Source organism: Lissotriton helveticus, chromosome 4_1 (genome assembly GCF_964261635.1).
Source record: "Lissotriton helveticus chromosome 4_1, aLisHel1.1, whole genome shotgun sequence".
Classification (NCBI taxonomy): domain Eukaryota; kingdom Metazoa; phylum Chordata; class Amphibia; order Caudata; family Salamandridae; genus Lissotriton; species Lissotriton helveticus.
Window position 1 is genome coordinate 1,833,239,092 of NC_136063.1, and position 20,682 is coordinate 1,833,259,773.

Here is a 20,682-nt window from a genome sequence, read left to right on the forward strand (position 1 = left end):
TTTCCCTAATGTTGCTAACTTTGGCATGGGAATGGTAAATCTGGCCCTTCCAAAGTCTAAAACTTTCACCAATAGTGCTTAATATGGGGTGGGAATAGAAAGTTTGACTCCTCCAAAGTCCAAGGCTTTCTCTACTGTTGCTTAGTTTGTGGAAGGAATATTAAATCTGACCCCTCCCCCTCAAAGTCCAACACTTTTCCTACTATTGCTTAGATTGTAGTGGGAGTAGTAAACCTGACCCCTCCCAAGTCCAACCCTTTTCCTACTTCTGCTTGGGTTAGAGTGGGAATAGTACATTTTATGCTTCTAAAGTGAATTACTTTCTCTCTTGTTTTTTAGGTTGAAGTGGGAGAGGTACATTTTAGTCCAACAAATGTAATGGAGTTTTATTGTTTTTTTGCTGAAGCAATATCTCTGTTTATTAATTGTTGTAGTTTCTTTTAATATTAGTGTGTATTATTTTTTATTTATTTTTTTGTTGTGTTGTTTTGTTATTTTTGTATTGATGATTTTATTCCAAAGTGTATTTTTATTGTAACTTAATATTTTATTTAGTAGTTTTTTTTAGTAGCATGGGTTTTAATAACTGTTTTTAAAATGTGGTTATAGTAATCTAATTATATTGTATAATTGTCAATCTTTTCAATGTAGTATTATAAATGTATATTGTATATATTTTGTGTTTTTAAATTGTGTTGGTACTGTTAGTATTTGTTTTAACATGTGTAAAAGAATATTTTATGATATATATTGTTTATTATATATTCTAATTATCTAAAATCGCTTTCAAGCCTTACTTATTACAACTGTATTAACTTTATTTTTATTACATTGTAGCAGGGTTTCTGTTCTCCCACAGAACTGTGCACAGAGGATTGGAACCTCAGCGAATTAGGGTGACCCAAAACTCACCTTAGTACCCAACAAACCCCTTACCGAGCTAGCTACAGTGTCTCATTGGTCATAACCAACTCCCAATGTTTAGACAAACCAGAACATGAACTCACCAACCTCAGGTTACGTGGAACACATGAGCACTCTTTCGTTATACAATCATTACTAACCAGAACATGGAGTAAAGAAGAACTCGTGAGCATTTGAAATGTTTATTTACTAATGCCGTCTTCTCAGGCGCAGTATCTTAGATAATACAAGTAAACATATTATCAGCAACAAAGCTACAAGCATAGTTACTAGTCCATAAAAAGCGAATGGTGACAGCATGTTAACATGCTGTAAATGAATAAGGGTTAACAACACTTATTTCTCACCCTCCCTAACACACATATTATATTAATAGCTAAGAAGGTCTCTTTGGGTTTGAATTAGGGCGGGCCCATACCTCAGGATCCTAGAATGAAGGGATCACATCAGCATACACCAGCTCTCTCTGCATGCGAACAGCATCAAGTGTCTTTTTGCCTCAAACAAAGCAATATAAAAACCCGCCTCAAGCCCAAAGTTGGCAGAAGCTGCACTTATGTTATGTCTATGAAGGCGCGAAGATCAGACCTCATAACAATTCTGTATCGTGTTGTTCCTGAAGCTTCAGCACTCTCTGTACAGACATAGTTTATTAAGCAAAGCTGATATCAGAGTAATAACATATTATTCTCATGTAAACCACAACGAACTACTAGGTTGAAAGCTAAATCAACAATTAAGTGTCTTGTGCAGAAGCAGCAAAAGGAAAAATGGCGTTTAAACATTTAATGAGCCTATGCTAACTTAACACATTATAAAGATATACAGTAGCTATATGACAACATATATACGTTAGTTATTTTTCTAAAATATATTATCATTTTAAATACTTTAAAATATGTATACTTATATGTATGATCTCGATATTTAGTACACCAACATTTTTGTAGACCTTGTTGATTACATCTTAAGTAAATAAACTTGATATTGATCACTACAATATTTCTGCTACAATATTTGTGTATTGCAATATTTTTGACATCAACATTAAATCATAGAAGCTTAAAATTTATCAAACCATAAGGGACAAGTGCCCTATGTGCATGGCTAATCAAGCATTGTTGCTTCATATGTTCCGGCCCTGTGTCGATTCACAGAAGGGTTCATACAGCCAACTGAAATAGTCACCAACATTAAGCTAGAATTGAAGCTGAAAACCTATTTCTAAGGTTGGCGATACAAACAAAAAAGAATAAGCATGATGCCAAATTCATCAATCAAACGTTCATACTGATTAAGAGAATGATTGCTCAAAATTGGAAATCAAACTCTCCTTCCCTTTTAGAAAGCTAGAGATGAGAATTGATTGAATGGAGAGAAACAGAATTGCAAGTCATAACCATACAACAAAACAAATCAGTAATAGTTGCTAGCTGGGACACTATGGTGGAAGAGCTTAAATCTGCAATGATAGAAGACCACCATGATAACATACCGCTAACAACTATACAGCTACAAGGATTTTGATCCATTTATTACAATAATATAGATCTGTGCCTCATGATGTATAACCTTTTGCACAGATTTCAGAACACACATAATGGCATGTTACATCTTAATGCAGATGAAACCCTCTCTCAGATAGAATGTAGTTAGTTGCTCTTAGCAGTTTCCAGCATAATAATATACAATGCATATTATTACGTGGTGGGACTCCATGAGAGGAGAATTTTTATTGATATGACTTTAGGAGTTGTGACTGGTCTGTTACAAGTGAGGGCTAGTAACTAATCATATAAAGGATGGCGGTTTCCACAGTTTCTCTTAATGTGGTTTACTGTTTGAGTGCAAACTAAGGACATGTATGTAACAATCGCAAACAGGCGTATGTATCCTGATAAACTTCTAGAGCTCAATGAACATATGTTAAAATTATATATATTTAAAAAAACACCCACAGTGCTATCATTTTATTGTTGGTTTAAGTCCTTTCACTGGATAACCTGTTTAAAGAGCACACGTAGTTGTGGCTACTAATCAAAAATACAGCCTAATTTATATTGAATCATTTGTATGAATTACATACCTTGGCCTCTGATAGCGTTCCGTTTCAGCGACCTCGGGCGCAGTTCTCTGTTTCGGTAGATGTGACAGCCTGAAATCATCCTGAATTGTCGAACAAAAACATCATCAATAGTTGTAAATGAGGATGCATCGTAAATAAGCTAGCATGCACAATGATACAAAAATGTTTGTGATTTCTGAGAACAACAACAGCTGACAATAAATGATAATTGTAGCTCTATGACCATGGATTTTGAAAACAGTACTTGCCACCTACCATAGACATCTCAAGTACCCAATGTTTTGTGTTATCGATACAATAAACCGCATATTGGGCATGTGCTTTGTTTGCATTTATTTTTCATGTAAGTAATTTGCTAGTGTGCAGAAAAGGTAAGCAAAAGGTGCACCTCAGATATTTCCTGCATTGCAATGCTAGACTGAAATATCACATCTCATGTCAATTCTTTGCATAAACTCAAGAAGGCTCCCCCTTTCCTTCTTAGCACTGCCTACTCTAAGATGGGGTATCATCTCTGATCCTCCCACGTGTCTACAACCTTCATTTAAAAGAGGTTTATGGCTCCCCATTTCGTTTTGGAGGATGGGAACATGTGAATAAGGATTTAGCACATTCATTAGATCTAGCTTGAAAGTGCACTATTGCGAGAGAGGCTCTGGTTCTGTCCACGTGTTGATCTTCCCCTGTACTGGATTTAATTGGGCAGTGGTTGTGTGCTCCCACTGAAACAGAGTACTTTTATTGGACAGATTATACTCAATACAGCTTTCCTGAGATAGCTCTGGGAGCAAACCAATGATCATGGCTGTATGGTTCATTGGGAAAAGTTACGACAGATGAAGCAGATCTGATTTTTTTATAATGAAAAGTTATGACAAAGGCGATGTGCCTGAAGTATTTATTGTGAACAGCATATGTGAATGCCAATAGGCCTGACAATGTGAATTGTTATAGCTTTTGTAAATTTCTTTATTAGCATTTCAAGTAGAAGACAATGTACTGTACATCTTATTGTAAGACTTATTTCTAGCATAGAAAAATAGGCTTCAGCTCCTGACTGCACCCCGGACAGTTCAAGTAGCAGAACATTGTACATCTTGATGCAATACTTTTTCCCAGCATAGTAAAATAGGCATCAGCTTCTGCCTGTACATTAATAGTAAGTTAGAGTACTTTGGCTGTCAAACACATAACAGTACTACCGTCAACAATAGCAGAAAAAAAACAGTTTATACTAATTTATATAACTAAAACGGTACTCCCTCCCTCCTAGCTTCCAATCATCTACTGGACCACACATGAAAGAGTACTTTTGGTTGCCAACTACAGGTCATTTGCATTTTTAACACAATATGAGCATCAACTTATTTTCTGGTGTCCACTCACCCTTCCTATTTAAAAACTTTACAGTACGGCCTTATAGAATCAGCTAATGCCAGATTGGTCACCTTCAGGAGGTAACAGTAGCGCTTGTGTCATAACACTCCAGGAAATCAGATCTTCTGCCATCCTCTCATCCCAGCTTGTTCGTCTCATATGCGCCACCTCCACCCCAGCCCATTCCAGCAGGCCTTTCTTCCATTCCCTTTGTGAGGGGGGGTGTCAGCTAATCGCAATGCACCTCTTAGCTACTATGAGTCCCAATACTGTGAATCGCGGACTTAATTTTTTCTTTGGATTGTCAGGGAGCAGGCCCAGCACGCATTGTTTAATCGTGTGTGGTATATCCCACCCTGTCACATGCATGATTTGGGTTAGGATCTCTATCCAGTAGGTTGTAATATTTGGACAGTGTCATATGACATGAAGGAAATCTGCCACAGTAGCACCGCATCTAGCTCTGGTGGGATATATAGTGTACAGCCTCTTGGAGCGAGGTAGGCTATGTAAACTATGTTGTATCACTTTGAATCTAGCACTAAACGACACTGCACACTCCTTTATAAAGCATTCTTTGGGGGTAATAGGTTCATCGCTTACACACTGCCAAGTATCCTCTACTAGCAGGAGCACTAGTCTTCTATCTGCACACAGTGTGCGATAATTTTGTGTTATGAACCTATGCCCACCTGTTATGGAGAGCACAGTCACCAATTTCTGCATTGTCTCAGGGGCCCCAGGGAACGACGACCTTAGCTGGCATGCCATGGCCACAATTTTGGCATATTGGAGGAATTGTCCTCTACCCAAATCAAGGAGAGGGCTGCTGTAGACTGAGCCGTGAGATAGCACTATGCAGGACTTGCCAAACCTGTACCACCGCACCGGTAAAAATGATACTGTGAGAGTGTTGAAACTTGTAATCGCTGTAGTGGAGGCGTTTGCAACAGAAGAGTCTGCCTCAGTGCTGTAAAGTACAGCAGCAACTCTGTATGCCACGTGGGGCTGTTGGTTCCATGATTCCCAAGAATTTCGGGGCCATTGTCTGAGGAGAAGACTGGGGCTGCATTCAGCAGGTCGGGCCTGCACAACAAAATAACTGCCCCATATGGACTCTAAAGTACTGCCAAGGACTTCGTGGATGACATTGCAGCCTTGTTGAGCTCAAGTTGGGAGCTGAAGAGAGGATTTACCCCATCATCCTTCTGAGGAAGGCCAACTTATCACATCTTCACGAGTTGGGAGCTGCTCCGATAACTGGAAAATTCTAGCAGAATCGCTCAGGACAGAGAACCTGTGCTACCAGCTGTTATTGCGTGGGGCGCGAGCAGCCCAACTTCTTTGAACAGGATAAGAACTCGCATGTGCCCGTGCTGCAGAAACGGTTAAGACTTGTAGTGGGCCTGCAAGGCCCGGAACTTGCTGCAGCACCATAGATGCTTCAGACTAGTTCCTGAAGTGTAAAAGGGGAACACTTGAGTAAAGCCTATTAGTAAGCATTTCCTGGAGGTAGCCACAAGTGAAAGGGGAATAACCCCTGTAAGACATTGGGCTACTGGTTGAGGAAGGTGAAACCATACTGAATCAGCAACCACAATCCCTGTTAAGGTGAGGCACAAGCAAACCCCAAATGAACCTGTGCTCAGCCCTGTGGTAGCTTGGCACAGAGGAGTCAGGCTTAACTTAGAGGCAATGTGTAAAGCATTTATACAGCACTCCAAACAGTAGTAAAGTCTAAACACAACACAAGAAAAATCTCACACCAATTTAGAACAATTTAGCAAAATGTAATAAGTAAATCAAGAACGAAACAACTAAAATCCAATTAATAGTACCAGAGACATACAGTTTTAAAGATTTAAGTTAATATAACACCAAAAAGCCCAGAGCACCACTCACGGCTATCTGGTCATGCAAGACCAGTGAAAGTCACAAGTTCAAGCTGACAGCATTGGAGTGTGGTTCAGATACAGGGACCAGGTTAATCCCGTGAGTCCAGTGCAAAGAGTATGTTTCACAGTGGAGAGGGCCGCAAGAAGCAGGGAAGTATCACGATGGTCATCGATGTAGCATGAAGAGCAGGTCTGGCATCACTGACGGTCGTTGCAGTAGCATACAATTCTTATAGTAGCGAACGGTCATGCCAGAGCTTTATGGTGGTACTCCCCATGAGATGTCAATGCTGTAATGCACAGAGTTGGGTTGACGGAACTTCGCTTTGGCGGGCAGAGCAAGTGACAAGGTTTTAATGACAACAGACCAGTTTGAGGATGCAAAGAGCCCAAACACTTCAATTCAGCTCCACTGAGGCCACACCAAGGGTCCAGGACCTGAGTGACGTCGTTTGGGGGTCAGGGGCTGGCTCCATCTGGATCTGGGTGATGGCTCAGGTGGGTGGGAGTCTGTTATGTCCCAGCGGCTCTGAACACCAGGCCAGCAGACTAGCCCTCGGAATTACTCTGGGGGTCCTGGGTTCAGATGCAGGTCTAGTCCCTGACTCAGTCAGGAGGGCCGCAGGGCAGCCATCTAGCAAGGCAGCAATCCAGCAGGCCAGCAGTCCAGCAGAGTGGCAGTATTTTCAGCAGCACAGCAGTCAATCATCCTGTCAGTCTCCACAGGGCCAGAAGTGTACTGAAAAGTTGGCATCTGAGGTCCAATATTTATACCAGGTGCCTTCTTTCAAGCGGGAGAAGCTTCTAGAGGTATTTTTTGAAGTGCATGGGATTCCTGACTGCAGCACTGCCTAAATGTCTCAACTGGATTGCTTGTCTCGAAGGACTGCTTTTCTGCTTGTTGCCCTGCTGCCTGCTGCTCTCTGACTCTGCCCTGATGAAGGAGAACTGGGCTCTGCTTTTCTTTCAAGTGATCTACAAGGGCCTGCTTGCTTGAATCCAGTTTTCTGAAGTCTCAGAGACCGCCTGCAATTCTTCTATTTCTGCTGGACTCTGCCTTCTATGGGCCCTACCCTATCCTGTTGTGCCCTCCCCATGTTCTAGGCCTCAGAAGTTGGTTCAGCAGCAGTTTTGATACAAAATCGACACATCATCACCACTGCGTCAATTTGAACTGACACAGTAGCCTTCGACGCCAACGCAGAGCCGAGCGAAGGCAGCCAGTGCAGCTCGACAACGACGTGGAACGTGAGTGCAAGGTTTGACGATGATGCAGCTCTGGTCAGAGGTCCAGACTGGGAGGCTCGACTTCGATGCATCGACCCAACTACGAGGTTCGATGACCACACAGGACCGACCCGAGGTCCCGACAGTATGGCTTAACTGTGACAGATAGATCCACTGCATGAATCGAAAGTGAAGCATTACCTTCACTGCGTGAAGAGGATCGAAGCATTCTTTTGCTTGCGACCAGGAAAGGTTATTTGTTCACCGGGGCCTGCATGAGCCAAAGCAGGCCTGCACTTGCCTGAAGCTGACCTGCACTTCAACGAGGTCGGCCCGAACTTTGACTTTGTCCCGGTTCAGCACGACCTAAAGTAACCTTTATAGCGCTACTTGCTTCTAGTGGACTCGCCCTTGGAACACTATTACTGCAGAAACCTTGGATAGATCCCTGACTCAGAACCCTCCATCATTTAGCAATGACCCAAATGAGGCCGCTGTCACTTTTAATCAATGGCTACATAGATCAATAGACTGGAGACACCATTATGACTCCAGGGCAAAGGAATTATGCAAACAGCCCTTGACGAACAATGAAGAGTTAATTCTTAAGGAAAAAACTCACTTTTATATTAAGTCCATCGAAGTTTCGAAAATTCTTCCAAGGAACTGTTCGTTACAGTGGGAAATCTAGCCAACCCACCAGAGGCCATAAACGCTAATGTGAGCCAAGGATTTCGCAACTCTTTGGCCACTTTCTTCCAGGATAAGGTTTAGGCAGTTTACAGCAATTTTGCAAGTAACCCCCCCCACTGGGATAATTTCCCTCCCAGTGTCTGCAGGCTACAGCTGACACTTTCGATTATATCCAAGATTACAATTGTATCCCTCAGTACCCCATTTTATCATCTTTCTCGCACTTGACTATTAATCAAGCTATGAATCTGCTTCTTCTCACTAAATTTGCTTTTCCCCTTGATCCTTGTCTACCTAAGATATTTAACCTATTGCCAGAAACCTTTGCCATACATCTTTTACCCATTTTTCAATCAAATGTTCGCTTTGGGTATTTTAAGTAGAAGTTAGCGTCAATTCTTCCATGTTTAAAAAAACCCAATCTGTACAACACAGACCTTAATAGCTATTGCCCCATTTCCAGACTCCCTCAACCTGTGAGAAAGCTATAAACATAGAAATTTCTGATTTTGTTGAGAAGCGTGGACATTTTGACTGTACCCAGTATGGGTTTAGAAAACATCACAGCACAGAACAGGCTCTGATCACGGCATCTGAACAGTTCAGGCAGACAGTTGACGCTGGGGTGAATGCGGGATTGGTGCTGTTAGATCTCTCATTAGCATTTGATACGGTCAATCATAAATGACTTCTAGAACGTCTAGACTCACTAGGCATTAAGGGGAGAGTGCTGACAATGCTTGAATCATTCTTGCCTGATCGCAAAAGATTTGTTGCCCTAGCTGACTTTAAGTCACCCACTTTCACACTCCCGTGCAGCGTTCCCCTGGGCTCATCCCTGAGCCCAACCCCTTTTAATATCTACATCGCCCCTCTGGCAAAAATGATTCGGTCTCTGAGATTCTTAGCGATTTACTACGCTCATGATACCCAAATTATAGTATCTGTGGCATGCAATCCTTCCAACACGGCCACACGGTGCAACAATTGTCTACTTCAAGTGGGGCATTGGATGGCTTCTAACGGTTTCAAGATTAATTCCAAAACTGAGGTCCATCTTTTCAGGAACAATGTGTCTTTTTGGTCACCTTCCTACTGGCCACAGGAGTTCGGTTCCCTCCCTATACCAGTAAGTAAAGTGAAGAACCTGGGGGTAATTGTTGACTCCTAGCTTACTTTCAAAGCTCATGTCAATACTATTACTTCAGCCTAGTTCTACACATTGAAACTTCTCAGAAAAGTTATTCTGTTCGTCCCTCAAAATCTTCAAAAATTGGTCACCACAGCCCTGGTGGTGTCAAGGGTTGACTATTGTAATGGTCTCTTTGTTTTATCAGAAAAAAATGTCTTACTAAAATCCAATCATCCAAAATGCTTCATGTCATTTGTTGTTGGGCATTCACAAGCACAAGTCTGCCGCTTTTGCACTCAGATAACTTCACTGGCTTCCGGTTAGGAAACACATTGACTTTAAGGATCTTTGCATTACTTTTAAAGCTGTACACAGTACGGGTATGATCTTTTTTAAACATAATTTTCAAGTGCATTTTCTAGGTCAGATGCTGAGGTCTACCTCAGTCCACAACCTTCTCGTGCCCAAACGTAAAAAAGTTGGTTCGGATGGCAGACGTTTTCTGGTGGAAACCACCAGACTCTGGAACTCTCTCCTGCTACAACTTAAAAAGGAAACCCAATTGCTGGCTTTTAAAAAGCATTAAAAACCTGCCTTTTTAATCTCTGACCTCTTGGGTTAGCTTCTATGGCTCTCTCCTTGAGTCAGTGTCTAGGCACCCTTGGGTATTAGTTGTGCTATATAAATATATTTTTCATTTAATTTCTAAGTGCTTTACTGCATTTATTCCATTAAAATTCAATATCTTCCTTACAATGGATTTTTGTTATTTTGGTTTTGTTTTGTTTATAATATGTCTATTTTGATAAAACTGTGTAGAGTATTTTTTGTGGTGTATTCATTGCGTGTGTGTGTGTTGCAAAAATACTTTACACATTGCCTCTTTAGATAAACCTGACCGATCTGTGCCACGCTACCAGATAGTGAGCACAGGTTATCTTTTAATGTATATCTAGCTTACCCTGACAAGAGTGGTGGATCCTGCCTGGCCTTGGTGCATACCTCATCCAACCAGGAATCACATTTCTAATAATTTCTTTTTCCAGTTCGAAATGGATGTTTAAAACTGCACACACAGGCTGCAATGGCAGGCCTGAGACAGGTTTAAAGGGCTACTCAAGTGGGTGGCATAATGAGTGCTGCAGGCCCACTAGCATTTAATCTACAGGCCCTGGGAACATACACTTTACTAGGGACTTACAAGTAAATTAAATATGCCATTTGGGGATTAGCCAATGTTACCATTTTTATGGAGTGAGCATATGCACTTAAACACTGGTTAGCAGTGGTAAAGTGCCCAGAGTCCTACAGCCATCCAAAACAAACTCAACAAAAATGCAGGAGGAAGTCAAAACATTTGGGGGAAGACCACCCTAAGGCTGACAGGTCTAGGAACCTTGAAAATGTTACAAGGAAGAGGGTGGGACAGGCTTTTGCCTGCCAACTGCTAGAACCCCGACCTCAAGGGGATTTTATTGTTGCTTCTAAATGTCGTTATTCCTTTTCATGTGTAGGGTTAAAAATAAAATGCTTTTTCTTATGAAAGCAAGTATTTGACTGGACATTGATTTTGAGTCATGTTCACTTACCTGTATCTACACTTCCCCACTGAGAGAGCCTTTGACTGCTCATACATAGCTACCACTGAGAGTCAAGTGCAGAACGTTACTTGCCCAGTTGCTGAGGGTATACGGCCGGTCGGGTTCAGCAACATCAGGGGGCTTATTTACAAGTCCATTGCTTGCAAATAAACTTTTTGTGACGCACCAGCAGTGCATTTTCCTGCCCCATATTTTATATACAAGGACAAGAAAAGCCATAATTGGTGAATTTCTGTGTATTTTCTTTTTCGAACCTTTATTTGTCTTATTCTGAACACAACAACAAACAACAAAACAGCAAAGTGGAGTACAATGGCAGCAGAGGCATTCCGGACTCAGATCAATTTCCATTACAACAATAAGATACTTTAGGGGAAACAAAGACACATTCTGTCATCATAGTACACATCGCAAAGCAAATACATTAAGCTATAAACACCCCAATACAACCTTACCCCCGTAACTATATTGGCTCATCAGAACCCATGGAATCATCCCTCACTTCTCCTGGTCCAAAAACGTTTGACATAGTAACCCCCAAGCTTCTAAGTCAATTGGAAGATTGGCATCGGCTCTAACACAACGCATTTTCCTTTCCACTGCCCCTGCCCATTCTGTGACATCTCTAACCTAAAGTTTGACCAGTGGAACCCTAACCCCCATCCAAATGATGGTGACTTGCCTCCTTGCCAGCGCAAGAGCAAGCTGCATGAACCTGATCAACATTTTATGCTTCTTAGGGCGGACTAGATGACCCAGCAGGACCAATTGTGGTGTGACCTCACAGGTCAGGGCAGCAGCCCGGTTCAACCGTACAAGTGCCTTCTCCCAGAAAGTCCCTACCTGCCAGCAGCCCCACGCTACATGCATAAAATCTACCTCCCCTGCTGCACAATGAGGACATATTGAGATGCGCTCAGGATTAATTTTATTAAGGCCCACAGGAGTCACATAGGTGCGATACATGAAGTTAAAGTGAATTAATTTGAACCGGGTGTGACTGTACACTGTCTTCAATGACTCACATGTCCGAGCCCAATCCACACCTGTGCTATTGGTCCCCAGATCTAACTCCAAAGCGTTCCGCACCCTCAGCACCTCCTAATTGTATCAGTCTGCAGTGCCTTATAAATCAGCCGAATAAGATATAACACTCAAAGTAGCTGAGACGGATGGATACGCAGGGTAAGACACCCAAATCCCCCTCACCGAGGGATACAATTGTAAGCTTGGATATCATCGAAAGTGTTAGCTGTAGCCTGCAGACACTGGGAGGGAAATTATCCCAGTGGGAGGCGGGGGTACTTGCAAAATTGCTGTAAACTGCCTTAACCTTATCCTGGAAGAAAGTGGCCAAAGAGGTGCGAAATCCTTGGCTCACTTTAGTGTTTATGGCCTCTGGTGGGTTGGCTAGCTTTCCCACTGTAACAAACAGTTCCTTGGAAGAATTTTCGAAACTTCGATGGACTTAATATAAAAGTGAGTTTTTTCCTTAAGAATTAACTCTTCATTGTTCGAAAAGGGCTGTTTGTATAATTCCTTTGCCCTGGATTCATAATGGTGTCTCCAGTCTATTGATCTATGTAGCCATTGATTAAAAGTGATAGCGACCTCATTTGGGTCATTGCTAAATGACGGAGGGTTCTGAGTCACGGATCTATCCAAGGCTTCTGCAGTAATAGTGTTCCGAGGGCGAGTCCACTTGAAGCAAGTAGCGCTAAAAAGGATACTTTAGATCGTGCTGGACCGGGACAAAGTCAAAGTTCGGGCTGACCTCTTTGAAGTGCAGGTCAGCTGCAGGCAAGTGATGGCCTGCTTTGGCTCATGCAGGCCCCGGTGAACAAAGAACCTTTCCTGGTCGCAAGCAAAAGAATGCTTCGATCCTCTTCACACAGTGAAGGTAATGCGTCACTTTCGATTCATGCAGTCGGATCGATCTGTCACAGTTAAGCCACGCAGTCGGGACCCCGGGTCGGTCCTGTGTGGTCATCGAACCTCGTAGTTGGGTCGATGCATCGAAGTCAAGCCTCCCAGTCTGGACCTCTGACCAGCGCGGCATCATCGTCAAACCTTGCACTCACGTTCCACGTCGTTGTCGAGCTGCACGGGCTGCCTTCGGATCGGCTCTGCGTTGGCGTCGAAGGCCACTGTGTCAGTTCAAATTGACGCAGTGGTGACGAAACTGCTGCTGAACCCACTTCTGAGGCCTAGAACATGGGGAGGGAACCACAGGCAAGGATAGGGCTTATAGAAGGCAGAGTCCAGCAGAAATAGCAGAATTGCAGGCGGTCTCTGAGACTTCAGAAAACTGGATGCAAGCAAGCAGGCCCTTGTAGATCACGTGAAAGAAAAGCAGAGTCCAGTTCTCCTTCCTCAGAGCAGAGTCAGAGAGCAGCAGGCAGCAGGGCAACAAGCAAAAAAACAGTCCTTCGAGACAAGCAATTCAGTTGAGACATTTAAGCAGTGCTGCAGTCAGGAATCCCATGCACTTCAAAAAGATACCTCTAGAAGCTTTTCCTGCTTGAAAGAATGCACCTGGTATAAATATTGGACCTCAGATACCAACTTTTCAGTACACTTCTGGCCCTGTGGAGACTAACAGGATGATTGACTGCTGTGCTGCTGAAAGTACTGCCACTCTGCTGGACTGCTGGCCTGCTGGATTGCTGCCTTGCTAGATTGCTGCCCTGCGGCCCTCCTGCCTGAGTCAGGGAGTAGACCTGCATCTGAACCCAGGACCCCCAGAGTAATTCCGAGGGCTAGTCTGCTGGCCTGGTGTTCAGAGCCGCTGGGACATAACAGACTCCCACCCACCTGAGCCACCACCCAGATCCAGATGGAGCCAGCCCCTGACCCCCAAGACCCTTGGTGTGGCCTCAGTGGAGCTGAATTGAAGTGTTTGGGCTCTTTGCATCCTCAAACTGGTCCGTTGGCATTAAAACCTTGTCACTTGCTCTGCCCGCCAAAGCGAAGTTCCGTCAACCCAACTCTGTGCATTACAGCATTGACATCTCATGGGGAGTACCACCATAAAGCTCTGGCATGACCGTTCGCTAATATAAGAATTTTGTGCTACTGCAACGACCGTCAGTGATGCCAGACCTGGTCTTCATGCTACATCGATGACCATTGTGATACTTCCCTGCTTCTTGCGGCCCTCTCCACTGTGAAACATACTCTTTGCACTGGACTCAGCGGGATTAACCTGGTCCCTGTATCTGAACCACACTCCAACGCTGTCAGCTTGAACTTGTGACTTTCACTGGTCTTGCATGACCAGATAGCCGTGAGTGGTGCCCTGGGCTTTTTGGTGTTATATTTACTTAAATCTTTAAAACTGTATGTCTCTGGTACTATTGATTGGATTTTAGTTGTTTCGTTCTTGATTTATTTATTACATTTTGCTCTACTGTTCTAAATTGGTGTGATATTTTTCTTGTGTTGTGTTTAGACTTTACTACTGTTTGGAGTGCTGTATAAATGCTTTACACATTGCCTCTAAGTTAAGCCTGACTCCTCTGTGCCAAGCTACCACAGGGCTGAGCACAGGTTCATTTGGGGTTTGCTTGTGCCTCACCTTAACAGGGATTGTGGTTGCTGATTCAGTATGGTTTCACCTTCCTCAACCAGTAGCCCAATGTCTTACAGGGGTTATTCCCCTTTCACTGGTGGCTACCTCCAGGAAATGCTTACTAATAGGCTTTACTCAAGTGTTCCCCTTTTACACTTCAGGAACTAGTCTGAAGCATCTATGGTGCTGCAGCAAGTTCCGGGCCTTGCAGGCCCACTACAAGTCTTAACCGTTTCTGCAGCACGGGCACATGCGAGTTCTTATCCTGCTCAAAGAAGTTGGGCTGCTCGCGCCCCACGCAATAACAGCTGGTAGCACAGGTTCTCTGTCCTGAGCGATTCTGCTAGAATTTTCCACTTTACGGAGCAGCTCCCAACTCGTGAAGATGTGATAAGTTGACCTTCCTCAGAAGGATGGTAGGGTGAATCCTTTCTTCAGCTCCCAACTTGAACTCAGCAAGGCTGCAATGTCATCCACAAAGTCCTTGGCAGTCCTTTAGAGTCCATATGGGGCAGTTATTTTGTTGTGCAGGCCCGACCTTCTGAATTCAGCCCCAGTCTTCTCCTCAGACAATGGCCCCGAAATTTTTGGGAATCATCCAGCTGCTGCTAAAATGCTGCTACCACCATTACCCTTGAGGACACAATCCCCCCCACCTGGCTCTCTACCAAATGTATCATGTGGGATGGGGCACTCGCCCTCAGGAACAGCCAAGCCAGCATCCTACTCGACTTGTCCCCCTCCCGAGTCAAGCGTTGCCTATGTTGTGTAACCTTATACGCACATAACCTATCCCACTTTTCTGCTGTACTTCAGCGAGCCCTTAACTCTTCCTGTTAAGACTATGGATCGGCCAGTTCCAGCTTCTGCAAATCGGCTAGCTCCCCCTGTGCACGCAACTCGAGCAGTAGCTGCCTTTCACATCCCACTAAACTACGCGGTTACCGGTGGAGCCTCAATTAGTCTGCAAACAATAATAGACTGCAATAGCGTATCTCTGCCCACCACGACATCCACTGGAAAGCACCAATTCCAAGCTACCTGCTTCCGCCCACTCCATCTCCCCAAGTAGCGGTACATGATCTTCCAAGAAACAGGCCAAGTGCTGCACCCTCTGCAAGACCTCTACTGGGAATCCAGCCGCCAGTATCCTATCCAGGTTACTCAATAAAACCAATTACGCTCTACTCGATTTCCCCTGTACCTCAAAAATTGCACAACCAACCAAAACACAAAAAACTACAAACAAACCCCCCCTCCACCCCAGGACAAACATAGTAGCACAGATATGCTGCGTAAGCCCACCTGTATCATGTGCCAGGACAACACAATATCCCTGATTTATCCAACTGGGATAAAAACCCCAACAACCACCCCAGCTCCCATCTAACCCACTTTCCAGCTCTCGTCCAGTAAATCCCCCCCCCCCCCCCCCGGACTCCCAGCACAAGATACCACTGAGCACCAATAGGTCAACCTGAAACACTGGAGTAAAAAAAATGCAGAAATATAAGCATCACAGTACATATAAATGAAGTACATCATCGCCAAATAAAACAGATCCCCAGCACCAAGCTAAAACCTGCTCTCTCATTTGAGAGATCAGGCCTAAACAAAAAGGAAAAGGTGTTATCCTTAGCCTCCCCCTCCCCCCACCCAGTGCATAAAAGAACCTTGGATCATTCCACCTGCAACCAATACATCCCAAGACAGATTATTACACTGCAGTAAGATAAGTCTCTGGTACAATACCTGCTGAGTGAAGCTGAGAGCCATTCAATGCAGAGTCCAGATCACCAGTCAGGAACACCGCCCCCTCAATCCACAGGGGAGCAGTTTTAGACACTTGCATGGTGCCAACTGCCTGAATGGTTACTCTCTGCAAATCCTGGGACACACCCATCGGCCGGCCTCCCCTCCCCCCCCCCTCCCCCCCCCCAGGGCAGCCCCTCCAATCACCACGGCCCCTCCGTCCCCCAAAACAGGCACGGACTCCCAGGCCACTGATCAATGCACCATCCCATATCTCCAGTCAATCCCACACGTTCAGGGGTCTGTCAAAAAAAAATATTCGCTCCCATTAACAGGAACCTTCTACTTGGAGGGGTAAAGCAACATGTACTTTAGATTCATGGTACACAACTTCCGTTTGACACCAAGGAACGACTTGCGTTGCTGCTGAATTGTCCTCGTGTAATCTGGGAAAATGGCTATAGCATGAAAGTCAACTCTAGGGATCTCATGTTCCCGAGCCGCTATTAGTATACAGTCTCTGTCCCTATAATTCAGTATTTTGGCTATAATAGCCCTCAGGGGATCCGCTGGGACCGGAGCCGGCATGAATTCCTAGTGTGCTCTTTCAACTACAAATATCTCGGACAGCCCACTTGCCCGCAGTTGCAGTTTGATCCAACACTTCAGTTTTTCTATGTTTTATTTAAGTTCAAAACTTTAGTATTGTCACTGACATATTCACCTAACTATAATGCTACTTTAAGCTTTGTTTTAGTCAGTGAACATATATATTCACAAAAAAAATCAAAGGTTAAAGTAACGTTATAATTAGATTAAATGGTCAGTAACAACATAACGTTATAAACTCTAAAAAAAACAGAAATTCATCAGTTATAGTTAGTTATCTCAGGTAACTATAACTTGTGCCTTAAGATAACTATAATTCGCGCCCACACCATGCACAATTTTCTCATCAATAATTTCATTTCAAATGTTGCTGTAATAATATCCATGATGTGATAAAAGATGCCATGAGTGATGTAATGTGAGGTCATTAGCAGTGCATAACGAGAGTGTGAGTTATAGTTATCTTAGTGCACGAGTTATAGTTACTTGAGATAACCGTAACTATAACTGGTCAATTTCTCCGGTTTTTAGGGTTTAAAACGTTCCGTTGCTACTGAACATTTCACCTATCCTAGAATGTTACTTTAACCTTTGTAATTTCAGTGAATTTCGAGTTTTCTTTAGGTAAAGTAATATTTAATTATAATATATAATCCAACCCAGGCTACAGGGATTGCGTGTGACCGATTGGCCTGTGGGTAGGCCATGCGGCCAACCTCCTGCATGCAGTCAACCCCATGCTGCATACGGCCTTTGTCCGTGTGCAGTGAGGGGTAGGCCACAATGCCTGGCCTGTGGCCAGGTCCTGTGGCAGGTTATGTTCCGCGTTTGGGCCCACCTCGTTGGCCAACGAATGTCAGGCGCCCCTACCTGGGCAAATGCGGTGATTCCCAGCACAGGGGCCTCCGTCGAGGATCCACCCGTTGTGTCAAGACAATGAAAATAAGTTTCGCCCTCAAGGCAGCTGCCCGCAAGCTCACGGTACAGTTGCCAATAAATGCAAGGAAAAGGCTCTGAGATGGCCTCCAACGGCTGGGATGCCAGGTATGGCAGGTCACTCACCCCCAGCCTGGGAATGCACGGCTCCTTCCAGTGTGGTCCTCGTGCAGCCTTAATCAGTCATCTTCGCTCCCTGCAGGTCAGGAACAGGTCCCGAGGCGAAGTCTCAGTTGGCTCTGCTTTGCTCTGTCCGGCCCTCCGTTGCGGCAGGTTCCTCTACCAATGTAGGTTGCGGCCTCATTCACCGGGGGGGAGCATAGGTGAAATGTGGCCCGCGTTTCCAGGGTAATCTCAGAGCATCCATGAGGTGCTTCTCTACTGCCAAGCAAGGCGCTTGTCTTAGGGCTGCTTGGGAGCCTCAGGGAGGAGAGGGCTTCGTCCTAAGCAATCTCCTCTTGTCCATGCAGAACCACACAGGCAAGGCAACGCTGCACGCGCTGTTGCACACAAGAGCGTTACTTCACGCTCTTTCTTAAAGCCCACGGAAGGAGAGGGGAAAGCTCTCCAGCCCCTGCACAGTGCTCCACACGTGCTTTACAAAAGCAGGGTGGGAGTACACAGTGCATACCACGCGCAGTGGCAAAAATCACATAGAGCAAGCCACAAAGTCCTGGGAGGTCACTGGGACAGAGAACAGGGCACAGGCAGGCCAGCACGTAGGGTCCTCTAGCAGAGTGGCAGTCCCTTCAGCCATCCAGCAGGCAGCAGGTAGTCACAGAAGGCGGTTCCTCCTGGCACACAGCAGTCCTCTGGCAGTCCACGCAGTATCTTTCTTCCCTTTTCATGGGGTTACATCCCCTTTACCTGTAGTCCTAGTGTGTTTGTTCTAGGGGCACTTTAAAACAGATTTAGAAGGTGCAGGTGCAACTCCTCCCACCGCTCCAAATGCAGACCAGGCATATGCAGGTGTAAGGTAAAACTTTCTCCCACTACTCTAAGTTCAGCCAAGGTCTATTCAGCCTAGCGCTGAGTCACCCAGGCAGGGTAGGGCACACCTCAACTCCCCCAGGGACTGGCTGGAGTGAATGCACATCCCCTCTCACCTATCAGTCAGAACAAGATGGTCAATACACATCCAGGCAGGGCACAAAGACATGTCAGCACACAAAAAGCCCACTTCTAAAAATAGTGATAATAAATCTGCTTTCCCCAATAAGCAGGATTTATCACAACTATTCCAAACATACCAAACACGGTTATGCTACCCCTCTCACGTCAGGAAATACCACTGAAGGACATATCAGGGAATCCCCAATACAAATCTATGAGAGGGCAGCCTCACAGCAGTGAGAACCCTAATAGGCTGTTTGTCACTACCAGGACATGCCACACAGTTAAGACACATGTCCTACCTTTTACCTACACTGCACCCTGCCCATAGGGCTAGCTGGGGCCTACCTTGGGGGTGACTGATATGTAGTAATAGGGGAGTTGCAGACGTGGCAACCACTTTATATGTCACGTCACAGCAGCAGTAAACTGTGCACGAGGATCTGCAGTGGCAGAGGCCTGAGACAGGTTTGAAAGGCTACTTCGTTGGGTGGCGCAAGCAGCACTGCAAGCCCACCAGTAGCATTTAATTTACAGGCCCTGGGTAAATGGGATACCACTGTACAAGGGACTTACAGGTAAATGAAATATGCCAAAGAGGTATAGACCACCTTACCATGTTTACAAGAGAGAGCACATGCACTTTCGCACTGAACAGCAGTAATAAAGTGCCCAGAGTCATAAAACCACCACCAACAACAAGTAAAATAAAATACAGAAGAAAGGCAAAAAGTTCTGGGGTGATCCTGCAAAAAGGGCCAAGTCCAACATCTGATATGTGGGGTGATGTGAGTGCAAAGAGGTAGATCGAGTCAGAGTCTTGCTGCAGCATTTTGAATGGTCTGGAGCCTGTTCAAGACCTTCTTAGTGATTCCTGGGTAGGGTGTGTTGCTGTAATCAAGTCGGCTGGTGATCGAAGCCTCTGTAACTATTTCCTGGTGTTCACTGGTAGCCATCTGAAGATATTTTGCAGCGTCTTAAGAATGTGGAAGCAGGTGGAGATCACTGCATTTACTTGGACTGTCATGTTGAGCTTGTCGTCCAGGATGGGGTTTGGTGAGGGTTTGAGGTTAGTTGGCTACCAATTAGAGTCTCAGGTGGAGCTTTTCTTCCGGGTATCACCACTTCTGTTTTGTTTCTGGTTAGTTTGAGACAGTTGCTTTTCATTTACGTGGTTACTGCGGTCATGCATGTGGCCAAGTTACTTTTTGTAGAGGGGGTCTTGTCTGACATAGAGAGTATATGTTGCCTATCATCTGCACAGGAGAGTATGTTGATGTTGTATGATCAGATGAGGTCAGCTAGTGGAGTCATGTATGTGTTGAATAATGTTGAACTGAGAGATGATCTTTGAGGGACACCACAAATGAGGTTCTTGGCCTTCAGCGTTTAGGGTGGCAGGTTGACTCTTTGTGTTCTTCCTGTGAGGAAGGAACAAATCCAGTTGAGGGTGGGTCCTTGTATGACTCTTTCGTGTAGTCTTCTGATCAGGGTGGAGTGGGAGACTGTGTCGAAAACTATAGACAGGTCAAATAGTATAAGGGCAGCTGGGTCTCCACGGTCGAGGATCAGCCTTATATTGTTGGTTTGAGTGATAAGGGCATGCTTGTGCTGTGATTGGGTTGGCATGATGTCTAGGAGCTGGTGTGTATTGAGATACTGGGAGAGTTGTTTGTTCATGACGTTTTCCATGATCTTGGCCAAGTCGGGTAGTATGGAGATTGGGCAGTAGTTTGTTAGTTGTGTGGGGTCTGCCAAGGGTTTCT

At 44.6% G+C, this 20,682-nt stretch overlaps 1 protein-coding gene across 1 annotated transcript in view; it reads right to left on the reverse strand.

Annotated features, from left to right (window-relative positions):
* The window catches only part of LOC144829383 (uncharacterized), a 193,935-nt gene that overhangs the window by 113,650 nt on the left and 59,603 nt on the right, over nucleotides 1-20,682 (reverse strand). Inside the window, exon 5 of the mRNA XM_078688478.1 lies at nucleotides 3,011-3,090. Coding sequence (XP_078544604.1) covers nucleotides 3,011-3,090 — 80 coding nt within the window. The remainder of the gene's footprint in view (nucleotides 1-3,010; nucleotides 3,091-20,682) is intronic.